Raw genomic sequence first — 14,642 nt, forward strand, 5'->3', positions numbered from 1 at the left:
GCTACAGACCCATGTGACCTCAAGCAAGTAACTGTCCCTTCACTGAGCCTCATTTTGGCATGTTGGATAGCCCAGGGCCTCAGTTTCCCCATCTTCATGACGGATATAAGTTCCCATGGGGAGCATTTCACTCAGAATGGGTACACTGTGCATGCTCAGTACAGGATTTTCTAGACACCTCTTCCATTTTCTGCGTTTGTTGTCTCTGCTCCAAGCCCAGAAACGAATCCACATTTACCACAAGTGGCAGCTGAAGCCTCAGTTTCCCCACTCTGCACACTACAGTTGCTGTGAGCATTCCATACTGTGACAGGGGCTGAAACACCAGGAAAGACAGACAGAGTGTTCCCCTCCATGTTGCCTGAGGCCACCCTGTCCTCGGCCTTCCCTATATGAGGCAGAGACCACTGGCCTGAGTCTAGATGCTTCCAGCCACAGAGAAGGCCATCGGTTGGCTTTGGGTCCACCTCAAGAGTTCACAGCCAAGGTCAGTGTTATCTCTCAGCTCATGCCTTCTGTTTCTCTCTCCTTGGTAACCCTCACCAAAAAGGCGCAAGAGTCTGCCATCACGAACGCATACCCACAAACTAAGTTTCTACCCCAGCTCAGATGCTCAACTGCACAAGAGCCCTTGAGGGCCGGGCCTCACCAGCTCCATGCATCGACGGCTGGCCTCCTCTTCCCGCCGGGCCAGTTCCTGCATCTCTGCCTTTAGCTCCTCCAGGCGCCGCTGATAATATTGGCTGTTGTCCCGCTGTTGGGCCTCTGACTTGGCTGCCTGGGACAACTCCTCGCCCATCTTGATCAGGCTGTTCCGAAGACGGATTACTAGGACCTGGGAAGAGCAGAAAGCATGGTTGATCTCACCCGGAGAAACCAGAGGTCCGAAGCAAGGTCTCCCAAAAAGTGGGATCCTTCCCTGGGGCTCTGCACGTTTGTGCCAAGTGATCCAGGTTAAGAATCGTGGTTTCCGTCTGGGCAGCACACTAGAGTTGACCCTGTTATCAGGGTCACAGGTGAGCCAACCCTGAAGGCTTGAGAAAAGGAGAGCTGGCCCTGCCCCCCTCATATGCCCCCTACAGCAATCTGGAGAGAGGGCCCTGCCCCTTGCCTGAGCAAAACAATAGAGCTGGTCCTAGCCACATGAGTGGGGGGACCCAGATCTGAGGGCCCTGCTCCTTGCTGCAGGCTGCATTGGGTGAGCTGGCTGAGGGAGTGCAGCAGAGCTCAGCTGGGTAGTGACAATGAGGGAAAGTCATCGAGCTGACCAACCCAGCTACCAGCCAGGCCTAGAACCAGGGCTATGAGTTGGCCACCCCAACCTCCACTGAATCTGTGAACTGTTGGAGCATGTGAAAGGGACGAACCTACAGATCCAAAACAGCAGGATCTCCATGACACAGGCCAACAACAGGATATCCAAGAGGAGCCCCCAGGGAGAGCCCATTATCCCTGGTGTAGCAGAAAGCAGAGGCCTCCAGCCAGACCAACAACTTGTGATAATGAACACTTGCAAGTAAAGACGGACAGACTGAAGGGTTAACTGTGTGTCTCAAGGGGCCACACCACAGCTTCCACGACAAGATTCTTCTTTTTTGTTTCTTTGTTTGGTTTGGTTTTTCTTTTAAATTTGGTTTTGTTTTGGGGAGAGGTTGAAAGGGCAGAGGGCAGATGTGAGGGGACAGGGAGATAAGTGGGAACAGAATACATGATGTGAAATCCACAAAGGATCAATAAAAGTAAAAAAAAAAAAAATTTAATTGTGGTTTCTTAGTCTTCCTCAGGGAGGAACACTGGCTGGGTTATCCAGTATCAAATGGTCAGTCCTGAAAACATGCATGAAAGTAATATTATATAGCTCAAGCAGGTTATATTTAGGAATATATATGTTACATACATGTATGCATGTAACAACAATCAATGAAACAAGAGGCCGTGACTTTGAAAGAGAGAAAGGAGGAATAGACGAAAGAGCTTGGAGGGAGGAAAGGGAAGGGGAGATCATCTGATTATATAATAATCTTAAAAATAAAAGAAAAATGAAAAACAAAATAACAATTAAATGAAAAAAATCGTGATTTTCGCCTCCCAAAATAAGAATTCCCTTTGAAATAAGAACTATCCTGAGAGACTATGGGACAAACACATGGAGAATCTGCTTCCAAGAGGCTCTGGGTTCAAATCCTGCCTCTGCCTCTTTGTGCTGTATGACCCTGGGTAAGTGATTGGTCCTGTGGTCCAGGTTCTTGCATTTGTGTTCCAGGGCACTGCCAGGATCTAACATGTTAAGCTAGGCATTTGGCACAAACAGGGTTGCAGAAGGGAGCCTGATAATCTTGGCCCTATGCCTCTGAGGTCTAGGAAGTGGAAGGACACCCCAGAGACAAGTCATGCTGGATTAACATCTGCTCAACCAAACTATTGGCTTCTGGGTTTATGAACGAGAGTCTTGGGTGAAGCCACCTTCCATGCTCTGCCTTTCCTGGGGACAGAAACCCGTCAGACATAATGAAGGGATGAAGACATCAGCATTCTAGACACCCCTGGACCCTAGAAAAACCTCAGGGCTATCAGATTCATTAGGCAGCCAACAAGCCTGGAACCCACTGATCTGTGGGACCCAGCGGGCAAACAGCAGAGTGTCAATACAGGCAAGGGTCATGTGACTATTGTCATGTGACTACTTCAAGCCTTGCTGAGAATTCTGGGATCTGTGATTAGAGGAGATGAACTCAGGGTCAGACACCATCACCCAATAGGGAGCTGCCCCTTTAGGATCCATTTTAGAGATTGTCAGGGGGAAAGGGGAGTCATGACAGCATCTCCAGTGACCCTTGGCAACAGGGACACACTGTGTTTAGATAACAGTGACAGAGGCCACAGTTACAAGGCTGGGATCTTTCAGGTGCTACCATCCTGCTATCAGTCGTCTATGCTAGAACTGAATAAGAACTCCATAGAGCTGGCATGGCGTAGGCAACCATTCAGTACAGTCTTCAGTATTTCCAAGGTTCTGGAGGGCCCCTGCCTGGGTAGTTCCTGGATCTGCTTGGAAAATCTATGAAGGTCAAGGTCAACAAGTCTTTCTCCTGTTTATCCATAGCAGCCATATCAAAGACTGCATGTCCTGGGGTTGGGAGAGTCTCAGAATGAGGGGCAGGGCCTTTCACATCCAAACATGCTGTGGTAAAGGGTGAGGAAGGGCTGCAGAGAAATTAGAACACAGACCCCAAGGGGAGGGTCAGGGCAGGTGTCAATCAATTCCTATTTGACCCTCAGCTTGCCTTTGGGGGCCATGCTTCCTCTCTAATGGTGAGGCCTGTCCTTTCTCCCCACCCTGCACAATGTTACTGAATGCCAAGCACAGAGTGGTATGGTGGAGGATTTCAGCAATGGAGGTAACCTCTGTAAATGTCCCATGCCCTTGGTCCACAGAAGTGAACACACACTGGAATTATCACCTCAAGACTGATGTCAACGTCCTCGCCAAACCCCGTCCAAGCCCACCAGGGTCTTGTTACGTGGCAGACCTCATCCTGGAAGCCAGCTGGGCTCTCCATGCTGGAAGGCTCCATCTGAACAGTCCTGGCCCTATTCTGTACTGTGCCTGTCCTCTACATACCAACATGGAGCTTCACAGATGGGTGTGACCAAAACTGCCCACAAATAATTTGGGGTATACGAGAGGATGAGTAGATAGGCAGAGATGGGTAGAGTGGTACCCATGGACTCAAGGGTGGGCCATGGAGCCTGGGGCTGAAGAAGAGAAAGAGGAGGGAGAGGGAAGGAGAGGAGAGGACATAGGAGAGCGGGGTGATGAGAGTCAGAGTAGAAACAGGCTAAAGAGGAAGGAGTTGCCTGAAGATGTGATAGGGGTAGACAGAGGAGGAGGAGGATGGATGGGTGCATGGTCGGCTCCAGGAAGTATGCAGAAGAACAAAGGATTAAAAGAAAAAGGGAGGGATGAGAACAGATGGAGCGGTCGGATTTGTCTCAAGCTAGGCATTCAAACCAAGTGATGAGTGGCAGAGGTGGGCTCACACAGCCCTCCCTGCCCAGCCCCCAGCAGCTCATGCGTCCTAGGTACCTCAAATCTCTTCATCTGCACCTTCTGGAACTCCGTCTTGTTCTCCAGGTCACAGATGACAGCCTCCTGCCTGCTGACGATGGCGCGGTCCACGGTGGACTGCTCCAGGTACTGGATACGCAGCTGTGCCACCTGCAGCTGGGGCACATTGAGGAGTCCACTGGCACCATTGACCCCAGAGTCCCACCCCTGGCACCAGTTCTCCGCTCAACCGCTACACGTTGACCGCCCATACAGGCCAGCACCGCTCACCTTCACCCTGACCCAGAGCAGCAGGTGCTGAGAGCCTTTTGGGGACAAAGCAAGACTTGTATTCATTCATCTCTTCCCCTGCTATGATAAAGGGCCAAGCTGCCTGGGGAGAAACTCCTGCATCTATAGACACAGCAAGGGATGCTGGGAGCTTGAAGCCTGCTTTCTGTTTATGTGAGCAAGGGCATGTCATTTCCTGCGGGGGCTGCCATGTCCCCATTTTCATCACGGGACCAGCAGCCGGCCGGTGGCTAGTGCTGCTTCTCTCTTTGTTGGGCTTGTTGGGATTCAGCGCCTAAGTGTGATGAGACCTGGCCACGCTGACAGGCGCGAGCATCAGCTCTAGCAGGGCTTTGAGAAGTCTGTGGCTAAAAATGGCCAGCTCCGTACTGAGGTTTAGAGGGATGGGGCTCCAATGGAAGAGCTCCCAGAGGGGTGTGGGCCTGACTCACAGGCATCCTCTGTTCTTTCTGGGAGGGATTTCTCAGGGCGGGAGGCAGGAGCGAGAGAGAAGCCTGCCCTGAATGGAGCATGGGCCACCGGTGTGGGGGGCAGGAACAGGCAACTGTGAGGAGAGTGGGTGGATCTGTCCGTCTGCCCACTAGGACTTTCTGGATTCACTTGACACATGACTGAAGTTGAGCAAATGACTGGGTGGTGATCCTGAGGGCCCAGGGGGAACCTTCCCTCTCCCACAGCATGGCGGCTCTGAGCACATACCTGCTCCCGCAGCTTCTGCTTCTCCTTCTTGGCTTCTTCCAGCTGCAGCTGTAGCTCCTGAATCTGCCCGATGTCAGCAGCAGACTGGTGAGGCAGGAAACAAGAAGAAGAGGCCCTCTCAAGAATCACCTCTTCCCCGACCCGCAGGTCCCTCGAGCAGAACTTCGGTGACAACGATTGGGCCTTAAAGGTTGCCTCTTACCCTTTCCCAACACCCCATCTCTGTTTGCTGAGTCACAAGTTCCCAACACCCCAACTCTGTTTGCTGAGTCATGGTTTCCCAACACCCCATCATCTCTGTTTGCTGAGTCAAACTTCCCAACACCCCATCTCTGTTTGCTGAGTCACAACTTCCCAACACCCCATCTCTGTTTGTTGAGTCACAACTTCCCAACATCCCAACTCTGTTTGCTGAGTCATGGCTTCCCAACACCCCATCTCTGTTTGCTGAGTCACAAGTTCCCAACACCCCAACTCTGTTTGCTGAGTCATGGCTTCCCAATACTCCATCTCTGTTTGCTGAATCATGGCTTCCCAACACCCCATCTCTGTTTGCTGAGTCATGGCTTCCCAATACTCCATCTGTTTGCTGAGTCACTCCATGGCGTCAGCTCAGGGATTCAGTGACTGCTGTGTTCTTCATGACATACGTTGGAGAGCCTGGAACAGATGGTGTTGCCCGTGGTGACAGTACAACATCCCAAGAGTGGCACTGTGGTTTGAATGTGAAGTGTCTCCCACAGTCTGGGCAGAGTGGGGAGCTGCTTGCCACCAAAGGGCTTTTGGAAAGTGAGAGTCAGGACTCTGCCTTCAGGGATAATTTAATCCATCCATAGATCTCAAATTTGAATAGGCAGTTGGTGGAACTGTAGAAGGTGCAGCTTAGATGGAGGAAGTAGGTCACTTGGGGTCACAGGGGTGTGCCCTGTCCAGGCTCCTTCATGCCCAAGCTCTGCTGCTTCCTGTCAGCCATGAGCCATACACTCTTGCTACAGTGATGTCCTTCCCAAGCACCTGGGGCCGAACAACCAGGCACCAAACTCCTGAGATCATGAACTAGGGGAATCCTGTCCTCCAGCGACTTCCATCCAGTCATGGCGATGACAAAACCAACTTGAGAGGGAAGCACTGTGTGTGCCAGGGAACTGGGAACCTGCTCTCAGACACCAGCCATAGCCAGCCAGGGACTCTCATGTAACAATGGGCTGAGTGTCCGCTCAGCCCCCTCCATTGGTTAGTTCCAAGGTCAGGGAGAGAGAAAGGGGAGTCACAATGCCTGTAGGATGTGGAGGCGACATCTAAGCTCGGCAGTCTCTGGGGAGCGAGGTTCCTGAGGATGTGGAGGCCTCTTAGCTCCTGCTCTGCCATGTGAATGGTTTTGCTCACTTGTCACAGCACATGTTATGTTCTCCACTTGTGACGGAACAGAACAATTTCCACATCAGACAAAATTAACCACAACTCAGGCACAGGCACTCTATGGTGGCGGCTGGAACCCTGGTGATTCCGTTCCTTATTCGGGTTACATCTCTGTGTATTGCAGACATGCCTGGTATTGGTCTTTGGAGGCAAGAGGACATGCCTCCTGGATCACCACTGGGGATGAGCGGGAAGATGTTCCATGCTCCTGGATTGAGCTTTTATCACCTGGGATATGGTCAGGAACCTGCGAGGGAGCCTCGGCCCATCTCTTACTCCAGCCAAAGCTCTAATTCTTCCCAGCCACCTCGTCTCCTTGCTGCCTGGGTCCACATCCCATCCCCCACTTTCCCTCCGCTTTGCCTCCGCTTTGCCTGACCCTGTGGCTTTGAGTGCCCAGCCCCATGCCTCAGCTCCAGACTCCTTAGGACAGTAGCAGAGTTGACAGGGTGGGGCAGCATGCCAGCCACACCTCTCCCACTCCGCTCCCGCAAAGTTTGACAGCGCTTCCCGCCACCCCTCAAACGAAGCCTCCTGGGAGCCTGGTCTGTCCTCCTTCTCCTGGCCTCCCAAGTGCACGCCTGCTGCTTTCCCCTCATCAGTCTCCAAGGCTCCGTGGACACTTTGCACGTGCCTCCCTCCCACACACACCTGTCCTCCTTCCCGATGCCATGGTTCCACTGCAAACTCATTAACTCCTGATCCTCATTCAGGTTTCCTCCTCGGGGAAGCAGTCCCCAATTTCAGTCCTTTTCTGGACTCTCAGCTCAGTTTGCTAGCCCGCCTCCCACCACATGCTGTTCCGGGTAGCTTGGAGGCAACATCTGTTCGGCTCACAAAGCCACAAACAGGAGAGGGAATGAATGGGATGTCCCTTTGCTTACCCAAGTGTCCTTGACATTGTTTACAGTGCCTAATACTGAGCAAGTCCTCAGTAAACAACAGATAGACAGACAGACTGGATGGCTGAGTATGTGGGTGGTGGCTGGACTGATGGACATAGTGAGTAGATAGTGGATCGGTGTGTGGATGGGTGGGTGGGCACATGGGAAGAAAGACTGTGGTCATTTGAATAAAAATGAGCCCACATAGGCTCACATATTTGAATGCTTAGTCATCAGGGAGGGGCACTATTTGAGACCTTATAATTCCCCCTTCCTCCCCCTCTGTCTCTCTCTGTGTCTCTTCTCTCTCTCTCTCTCTCTCTCTCTCTGCCTGCGGATTAGGATGAAGTTCTCAGCTCAGCTCCAGCTCCACGTGTATCTACCAGGATGATAATGGACTGAGCCTCTGAAACTGTAAGCCAGCCCCAGTTAAATGTCTCCTTTATAAGAGTTGCCGTGGTCGTGGTGTCTCTTCACAGCGATGGACCAGTGACTAAGACACAGCTGAATGGATGGATTGGTGGGTAGATGTGTGTATGGTGGATGTGTGTGGATGGGGAGGTGGTCGTATGAGTAAGTCCATGTTTGCCCTCCAGAGGACACACCATCTTTCCCCAGGGATGCGTGGAACTGACAGTTCCTACCTACCTCTGGGCTGTTACATCTACCAAATTCACAAGCTGGGAGATGGTCCTGACCTGGGCAATGAGGTCTTTGTGCTTCTGCATGAGGCCATTCAGGTCATCCTGGTCCTCGTCGATGCGTTTCAGGAGGTCTGCCCTCTCAAACTGCAGCCGGTACAGCTGCTCATCCACCTGCAGGGGGGCAGAGGGTCACTCAGTGAGGGTGTGTGCGCTAGTGCATACTGAGTGTTCAGGCAGGTGTGGATGCAGGGCCTGTGAAGGTTTCTGTGCCTGTGTGAACCTCCAAGACTCCATGCATACGCATTTAAAGGTCCCGGCACAGGCATGTAAGCACAAACCGGCATTGTCCCTGAGAACAGGGACTTTGTCCTATACACAGGCATATCCCCAGCACTGAGCACCAGACTTGGCATCCAACAGGTGACAAATCAGTGTCTGTTGTGTGGGTGGGTGGGTGGATTTGATTGGGGGGTTTTCCCTCCAAAGGTATTTCTTTTGCACATGTATTTGATGATTTTATATGTACGTGGGCACATCCTGTGGATGTATGTGCTTGTACATGTGTAGGTGTGTCCTGGTTAGTTTTTTTTTTTAATCAACTGGACACAACTTAGAGTCATTTGAGAAGAGGGAACCTCAGTTGAGAAAATGCCTCTCTTTCTCTCTCTCTCTCTCTCTCTCTCTCTCTCTCTCTCTCTCTCTCTCTCTCTATATATATATATATATATATATATATGTGTGTGTGTGTGTGCCTATATATATACATATATATATGTGTGTGTATATATACGTATATATATACATATACATATATATATATATATATATATATATATATATATAGGCATTTTCTTGAATGATTAGTGTGAGAGGCCCCAACCCATTGTGGGTGGTACTACCACCAAGATGAGTGGTCCTGGGGTATATAAGAAAGCAGATGAAGCAATCCATGTAGAGCAAGCCAGGGGCAACACTCCTTTATGGCCTCTTCATCAGTTCCTATCTTTAGGTTCCTGCTCTGACTTCCTTCAGTGATAAACTTCAGACAGTAAGAAAAAAAAAAATAAACCCTTCCCTTCCCAAGTTTCTTTGGTCATGGTGTTTCACCACAGCAACAGAAACTCTAAGTAGGACAGAAAATAGGAACCATGTTGTGGGGGTATTGATGTGATAGATCCAACCATGTGTTTTGGGAAGGGCTGTGGTGCTATTTGAAGTTTGGGCTGCAAAAGCCATTGAGGGCTTTGAGCTCAGTGGGTTGTCGTGTGGGGTCCTGAGAGATAAGAGTGTTGAGAGAAGTGCATACAGTGGTGACCTGACTTATGGAGGACAGCAGCAGCTGTGGAGCAGAGCTTGTCTGAGTCTACAGGTAAGCTGTGTGTGCCACAAACCTCAGAGCTGGAGAAATGGAGCCTCCTGGAGCTCAGAGGATCATACGGGGTCTAAGACATCGACTAGTGGATTTTTTTATGCTGCTGAAGTTTAGTTTTGCTTTGATTTACTATGCTCTGGATCTTCCTTTTTTGAAATAAAAAGATATTCAACTTTTTTTTTATAAGAGCCCACAGTTAAGAGACTTTGGAATTATAAAGAAATTTTGGAATTTTAGAGAAATTATGGACTTTGAAAAGGACTTTGGGTGTTTTAAAGAGACTGAAATTTAAACTGTTTGAATATTTTAAAGACTGGGGGACTTTCACAATTGGAATGTTTTAATAATGTGATATTAATATTAACATGTAATCTTGGGGGCAAATGAGAAAGGAAAGGTTATGGTTGGATAGTGGTATATTTGTGTGTCAAGCTGACAAAGGATCAATTGTTTTGGCTAGTTTTTTTTTTATCAATTTGATACAATGTAGAGACATTTAAGAAGAGAGACTTTCAATTGAGAAACTTGCCCCCTAAATTGTCCTGTGGGGCATTCTTGAGTAAATACTGATGTGAAGGGCCCAGCCCATTGTGTGTGGTACTACCCACTAGACAGGTGGTCCTGGAGGTTGTATAAGAAAGCAGATAGAGAAAGCAGTGAGTAGCAAGCTAGTAAGCAGCATTCCCCCATGGCTTCTGCTTCAGTTCCTGCCTCCAGGTTCCTGCCTCCAGGTTCCTGCCTTGAGTTCTTGCCCTGTCTTTCCCCAGTAATGGAGTGTGATATGAGTGTGTGTAAGATGAAGTAACCCTTTTCTTCCCAAGTCACTTATGGTCATGGTGTTTATCACAGCAATAGGAACCCTAAGACAGTATGTGTGCACATATATGTGTTTCTGGACATGTTCCCCTTAATTTAGAAAAAATAAAATAAAATACAGGATAAAAGGGCTTATTAGGATCCTTCCCAAGCCTGAGTTGGTTCCTCTGCATCTCTATGCAAACAATAGAATTCTGTATATCGAGTGCAAATTTAAGCCAAGTCTGATCATCCAGACTCCAGACATTGTCACCAACATGGTAGATCTACGGCTCATTTGTCCCCATTCCATGGTGACCATACAATAGCATGATAGTGAACAGCTGGGTCTTCTGGTTGCAAGGAGTTGAAGTGAGCCTGTGAGAGGCATGCTTTTCCTCTTAGAGAAGGTGGCATGCACCTGACGACAAATGCCAAGAGTTCCTAGGGCGGTAAGGACACAGCAGGGCTGTGAGAGGGTCCCCAGAACCGTCTCCAGCTGCCAGCACTCACATGGGCACACGATCAGCTGCGTTCATCACTGCAGATGCAACTTCATGCTGCTGGGCACACAGTAGGTCCACAACAGGTTTCCTAGCTTGCCTTTATAAATGGGATCTCACTGCATGCATGTGCATATGTGTATCTGTGTGTGTGTGTGTGTGTGTATGTGTGTGTGTGTGTGTGTGTGTGTGTGTGTGTGTTCTGTTGAACTCAGTATCAAGCACCCAGTAGGTCCATAATAAATTCCCTTTGCTTTTTAGGGAGCTGAGCATTCCGTAGGTCCACACTAAGCTCCCTTATCCTTCTTATAGAGCTGAGTACCCAGAAGGTCTACAACAGAAGCTTGTACCCTCCAGGTGACTCTGAGGTCTCAAAGGGCTGCCCCATAGATCCATCCTGAACATCTTAGTCCTATACGAGGTCATGTCCCCAGCAGGCCAGTGCCAGATCCCAAGCCTGCACTTCTGGGGCTGTGGCAGGTTCAGTTACCAGGCTCTTGCTCCGGGTCACATTCTCCAGCTCACTGTGCATGTTCTCCAAGTCCGCAGTCAGCACCTTCTGGGTCTTCAAGGCATCCTCACATTTGGCCTCACTCTGTGTCAGCTGGGCAGGAACAGGAGAAGGAAGTCACTTCTCTAACATCCTCCTCCCTACCAGCCCAACCCAGCCCTAGCTGGCTACCGCCACACCTTCACACCTGTCTGTCAGCATACATTGTGTGAGCCTGAAGTATCTGTGCTTGAGGCAGCGTGGGTCTGAGCCCAGCACTGTCCTGTGACAGGGCTCTGAACCCTGCTGCAGGAGTCCGGGGATTTCATTGGATACACCCGAGGATGCCTACTTCCCACTCAGCACCAGGCCCAAGACACAGAGGGAGCAGTCAACGGTCCTTCCCAGAGGAGACAGGCAAGGAAAGGTAGGGACAACCTCTCTGGAGAGTACAGGAAGTGGGGCAAAGGGGCAGAGGGATGAAAGGAAGAACCATCATGCGAAGCTTGTGCCTCAAAGGATGGCAGGAGCCTACCAGCCCTGACCGGGGCATGGGTTAAGCTTGTCTGCAAATCTTTCAAAGGAAAAACATTCTGCATGGAAGGGCCTTCCTGTGCTTGCCTTTGACCAGATCTCAGTCACTCAAACTGCTTTCTCATCCCCCGCCTTCTCATCTGTTGGTAGCCTACAATCACCCAGGCACATGCCACCCCCTCAAGAGTGGAGGGACCAGTCCCATGGAGAAACCCACATCAGTACACAGACCCCATGACCGGTATGCACATGGCAGTTTTCCATGATCCCCAGAAGTAGAATCTCCAGACAGAAAACACACACACACACACACACACACACACACACACACACACACACGGAAAACAATGTGGACTCAGATGGGTAGTGTCTCACCCAGAGCTCACACTTTTGAGAAACAGAGGTAATCCCGGGATTCCCCAGGCACACATACTTTCACTTCAGAAACCACTGTCTCCTGAAGGATTAAGGATCTGCTCATGTAGCCACACACCTGTAATCCAGCATTTGGAAGGCTGAGGCAGAAGGATTGTGATCAGACCAATCCTGCCTCAAAAAACAAGAAAGTGAAACAGAAGAACTTGATAGGGGAGGAAAGGTGACCAGGCCTGCCTAAGAGGCCTCTGAGTGAGCAAGCAACAAGCTGACCATGTAAGAAAGGCCTCCAGTCCAGGCAGAGGCTGTGCACAGCCCCCTTGGGAACAATCCCACCTCCTCCAAACAAAGAACAGCTCTAATGTCAAGGCGCTCCACCCATATGTCGCCTTGACCGTGACAATAATTGCCCAAGCGTGGGGGTCAGTGGCCTTGGCTAGGCGCCATCCACAGAAGGGATGAAACTTCAGGCTGAGCTCGATCTGCCAAGCTGGAAACCCCAGGCCTCTGGTGAGGCAGGGAGGCTAGAAGAAGGACTCCCCACAGAGGCAGGGAGCAAAGCTTGAGTCGTGGCCTCGCTAAGGATAAACCCATCCTAACACAACTGGGGAAGAGGTCATAGCAAATGCAACAGGGCAGAGTAAGGGGCCAAAGGAGGGTAGCCAGACAGCTGCCCCTCCCGGGACAAGAGGGGACAAGGCTGAGAATATGTCTAGGGGTCAGAGTAGTTGGTGACGGTAGCTGGTGACTTCGGCCCATGAGGCAGCCCATCCTTTCACAGATGAAGAATCCCATTGCAGTGGCCGGGGAAGAGGGTGGCCCATGACTTGCCAGCATCAGGTTCAAGTCTTCAAGGCCCCTGACCCAAGTGTTCCTGGATCCCCTGGACCCACCTGTGCACAGTTCTTGCTTACAGACCTCTTCCTCATTGTCTCAGCCCTCACCAGACCTTCCACTGTCTCCACACAGCTGCCTCCCTGCCCCCCACTACCTCCGCACTCTCCCTGCCGCCCTACCCCGCCACCGTCTCTCTGCATTCTCACTGTCTTTCCCTGACTCCCACTCTCCCCATCTCAGCTCTTTCTCCACCACCCCTGCTCTGTCTCCACCACCCCTGCTCTGTCTCCACCACCCCTGCTCTGTCTCCACCACCCCTGCTCTGTCGTCTCCACCACCCCTGCTCTGTCTCCACCACCCCTGCTCTGTCTCCACCACCCCTGCTCTGTCTCCACCACCCCTGCTCTGTCTCCACCACCCCTGCTCTGTCGTCTCCACCACCCCTGCTCTGTCTCCACCACCCCTGCTCTGTCTCCACCACCCCTGCTCTGTCTCCACCACCCCTGCTCTGTCTCCACCACCCCTGCTCTGTCTCCACCACCCCTGCTCTGTCTCCACCCCCCACTGTCTCCCCAACACCCAGCACCAGCATTCAGGGAGAGCGACTGAGATCCCCATCACACGCACCTCAACTGTAAGCCCAGGAACGGCTTTGCTTTCCTATGAGAAGCCATCCGCCTGCTTTAAATACTTGGGGAAATGTTTTCTTTGGACTTACAGGGCTTCTAGACAAGTCAGCCAGACATATGGAGAGAGGTGGAACGGGGAAGCTCTATTTCTGTAGAGAGCTTAGATCCTGGGCTCCTGGGTTTGGTTGAACAACTTGCGGGATTTAAAAACACAGAATTGCAAATGCCACAGGGAGAACATTCCACCTGAGTTTACAAGGCTAGACTGGATGCTTTCCCGGCTGGACAGGCCACCTTGGCATGTGGAAAACTCTACCTTTAGTGTGGAGGATTTCTCCAGAGAGGGTCACCCCACAGTCCGCACTGCAGACAGCCCCAATCACACGCAGCAAAAGCTGCCACCGCAAGCCTATTAAAAATGTCCCCTGAGGGCCAGAGAGGTGGCCCAGTGTTTAGGAACACTTGCTGCTCTTCCAGGGGATCCAAGTTTGGTTCCCAGCATTCATATTAGGTGATTCACAGGTACCTATAACTCCACCCCCAGGGCCTCCAATGTCCTCTTCTGGTCTTCATGGGCACCTACACTCACACTCACACACTCCTACACAGACATACGTATATATACATAATTAAAAATGAATTTTTAAAAAATGTCAACAGGCTCAAGCCATGTCTACACAATACAGCTGTGGACGGTGGATGCAACAGATGAGTTCCAAGACCACACGGTGACGATCTCTGTTGTTTGGTCATTTAGTAAACGTTCCAGAATTGCTCCGTTCCGCACGGAGACTACTGTGCATTGCTGTGTCTAGAGTAGCATTTTCAGTACTGAGTATTGAGCCCAGGGGCTTGCACATGCTTGGCAAGCATTTGCTCACTCAGCTACATCCCCAGATCCTGTTTCTTTTGTTTGCTTGCTTTATTTTCAGACAGGGTTTCACTCACTCGACCAGGCTGGCCTTGAACTAACTCTGTACTGTAAAGAAAGAAAGTGGGGGCGAGCCTTAAAGGTTCAGTTTGTGGGTACCACGGGGCATCTTCCACTTTGGCTTCAGGAACAGGCAGGAACATTTTTGCCCCTGTGGCAGGACAAGGGCC

The 14,642-nt window shown here is 50.7% G+C and overlaps 1 protein-coding gene across 1 annotated transcript in view; it reads right to left on the reverse strand.

Moving 5' to 3' along the window:
- Myo18b (myosin XVIIIB) overlaps window positions 1–14,642 on the reverse strand; it is a 218,096-nt gene that overhangs the window by 80,089 nt on the left and 123,365 nt on the right. Inside the window, exons 35-39 of the mRNA XM_052754991.1 lie at window positions 11,167–11,280; window positions 8,061–8,177; window positions 5,060–5,143; window positions 4,088–4,225; window positions 650–835 (exon numbers count right to left, since the gene is read on the reverse strand). Coding sequence (XP_052610951.1) covers window positions 650–835; window positions 4,088–4,225; window positions 5,060–5,143; window positions 8,061–8,177; window positions 11,167–11,280 — 639 coding nt within the window. The remainder of the gene's footprint in view (window positions 1–649; window positions 836–4,087; window positions 4,226–5,059; window positions 5,144–8,060; window positions 8,178–11,166; window positions 11,281–14,642) is intronic.

Source organism: Peromyscus californicus, unplaced genomic scaffold (assembly GCF_007827085.1).
Source record: "Peromyscus californicus insignis strain IS unplaced genomic scaffold, ASM782708v3 Scaffold_2__1_contigs__length_46816999, whole genome shotgun sequence".
Taxonomy (NCBI): Eukaryota; Metazoa; Chordata; class Mammalia; order Rodentia; family Cricetidae; genus Peromyscus; species Peromyscus californicus.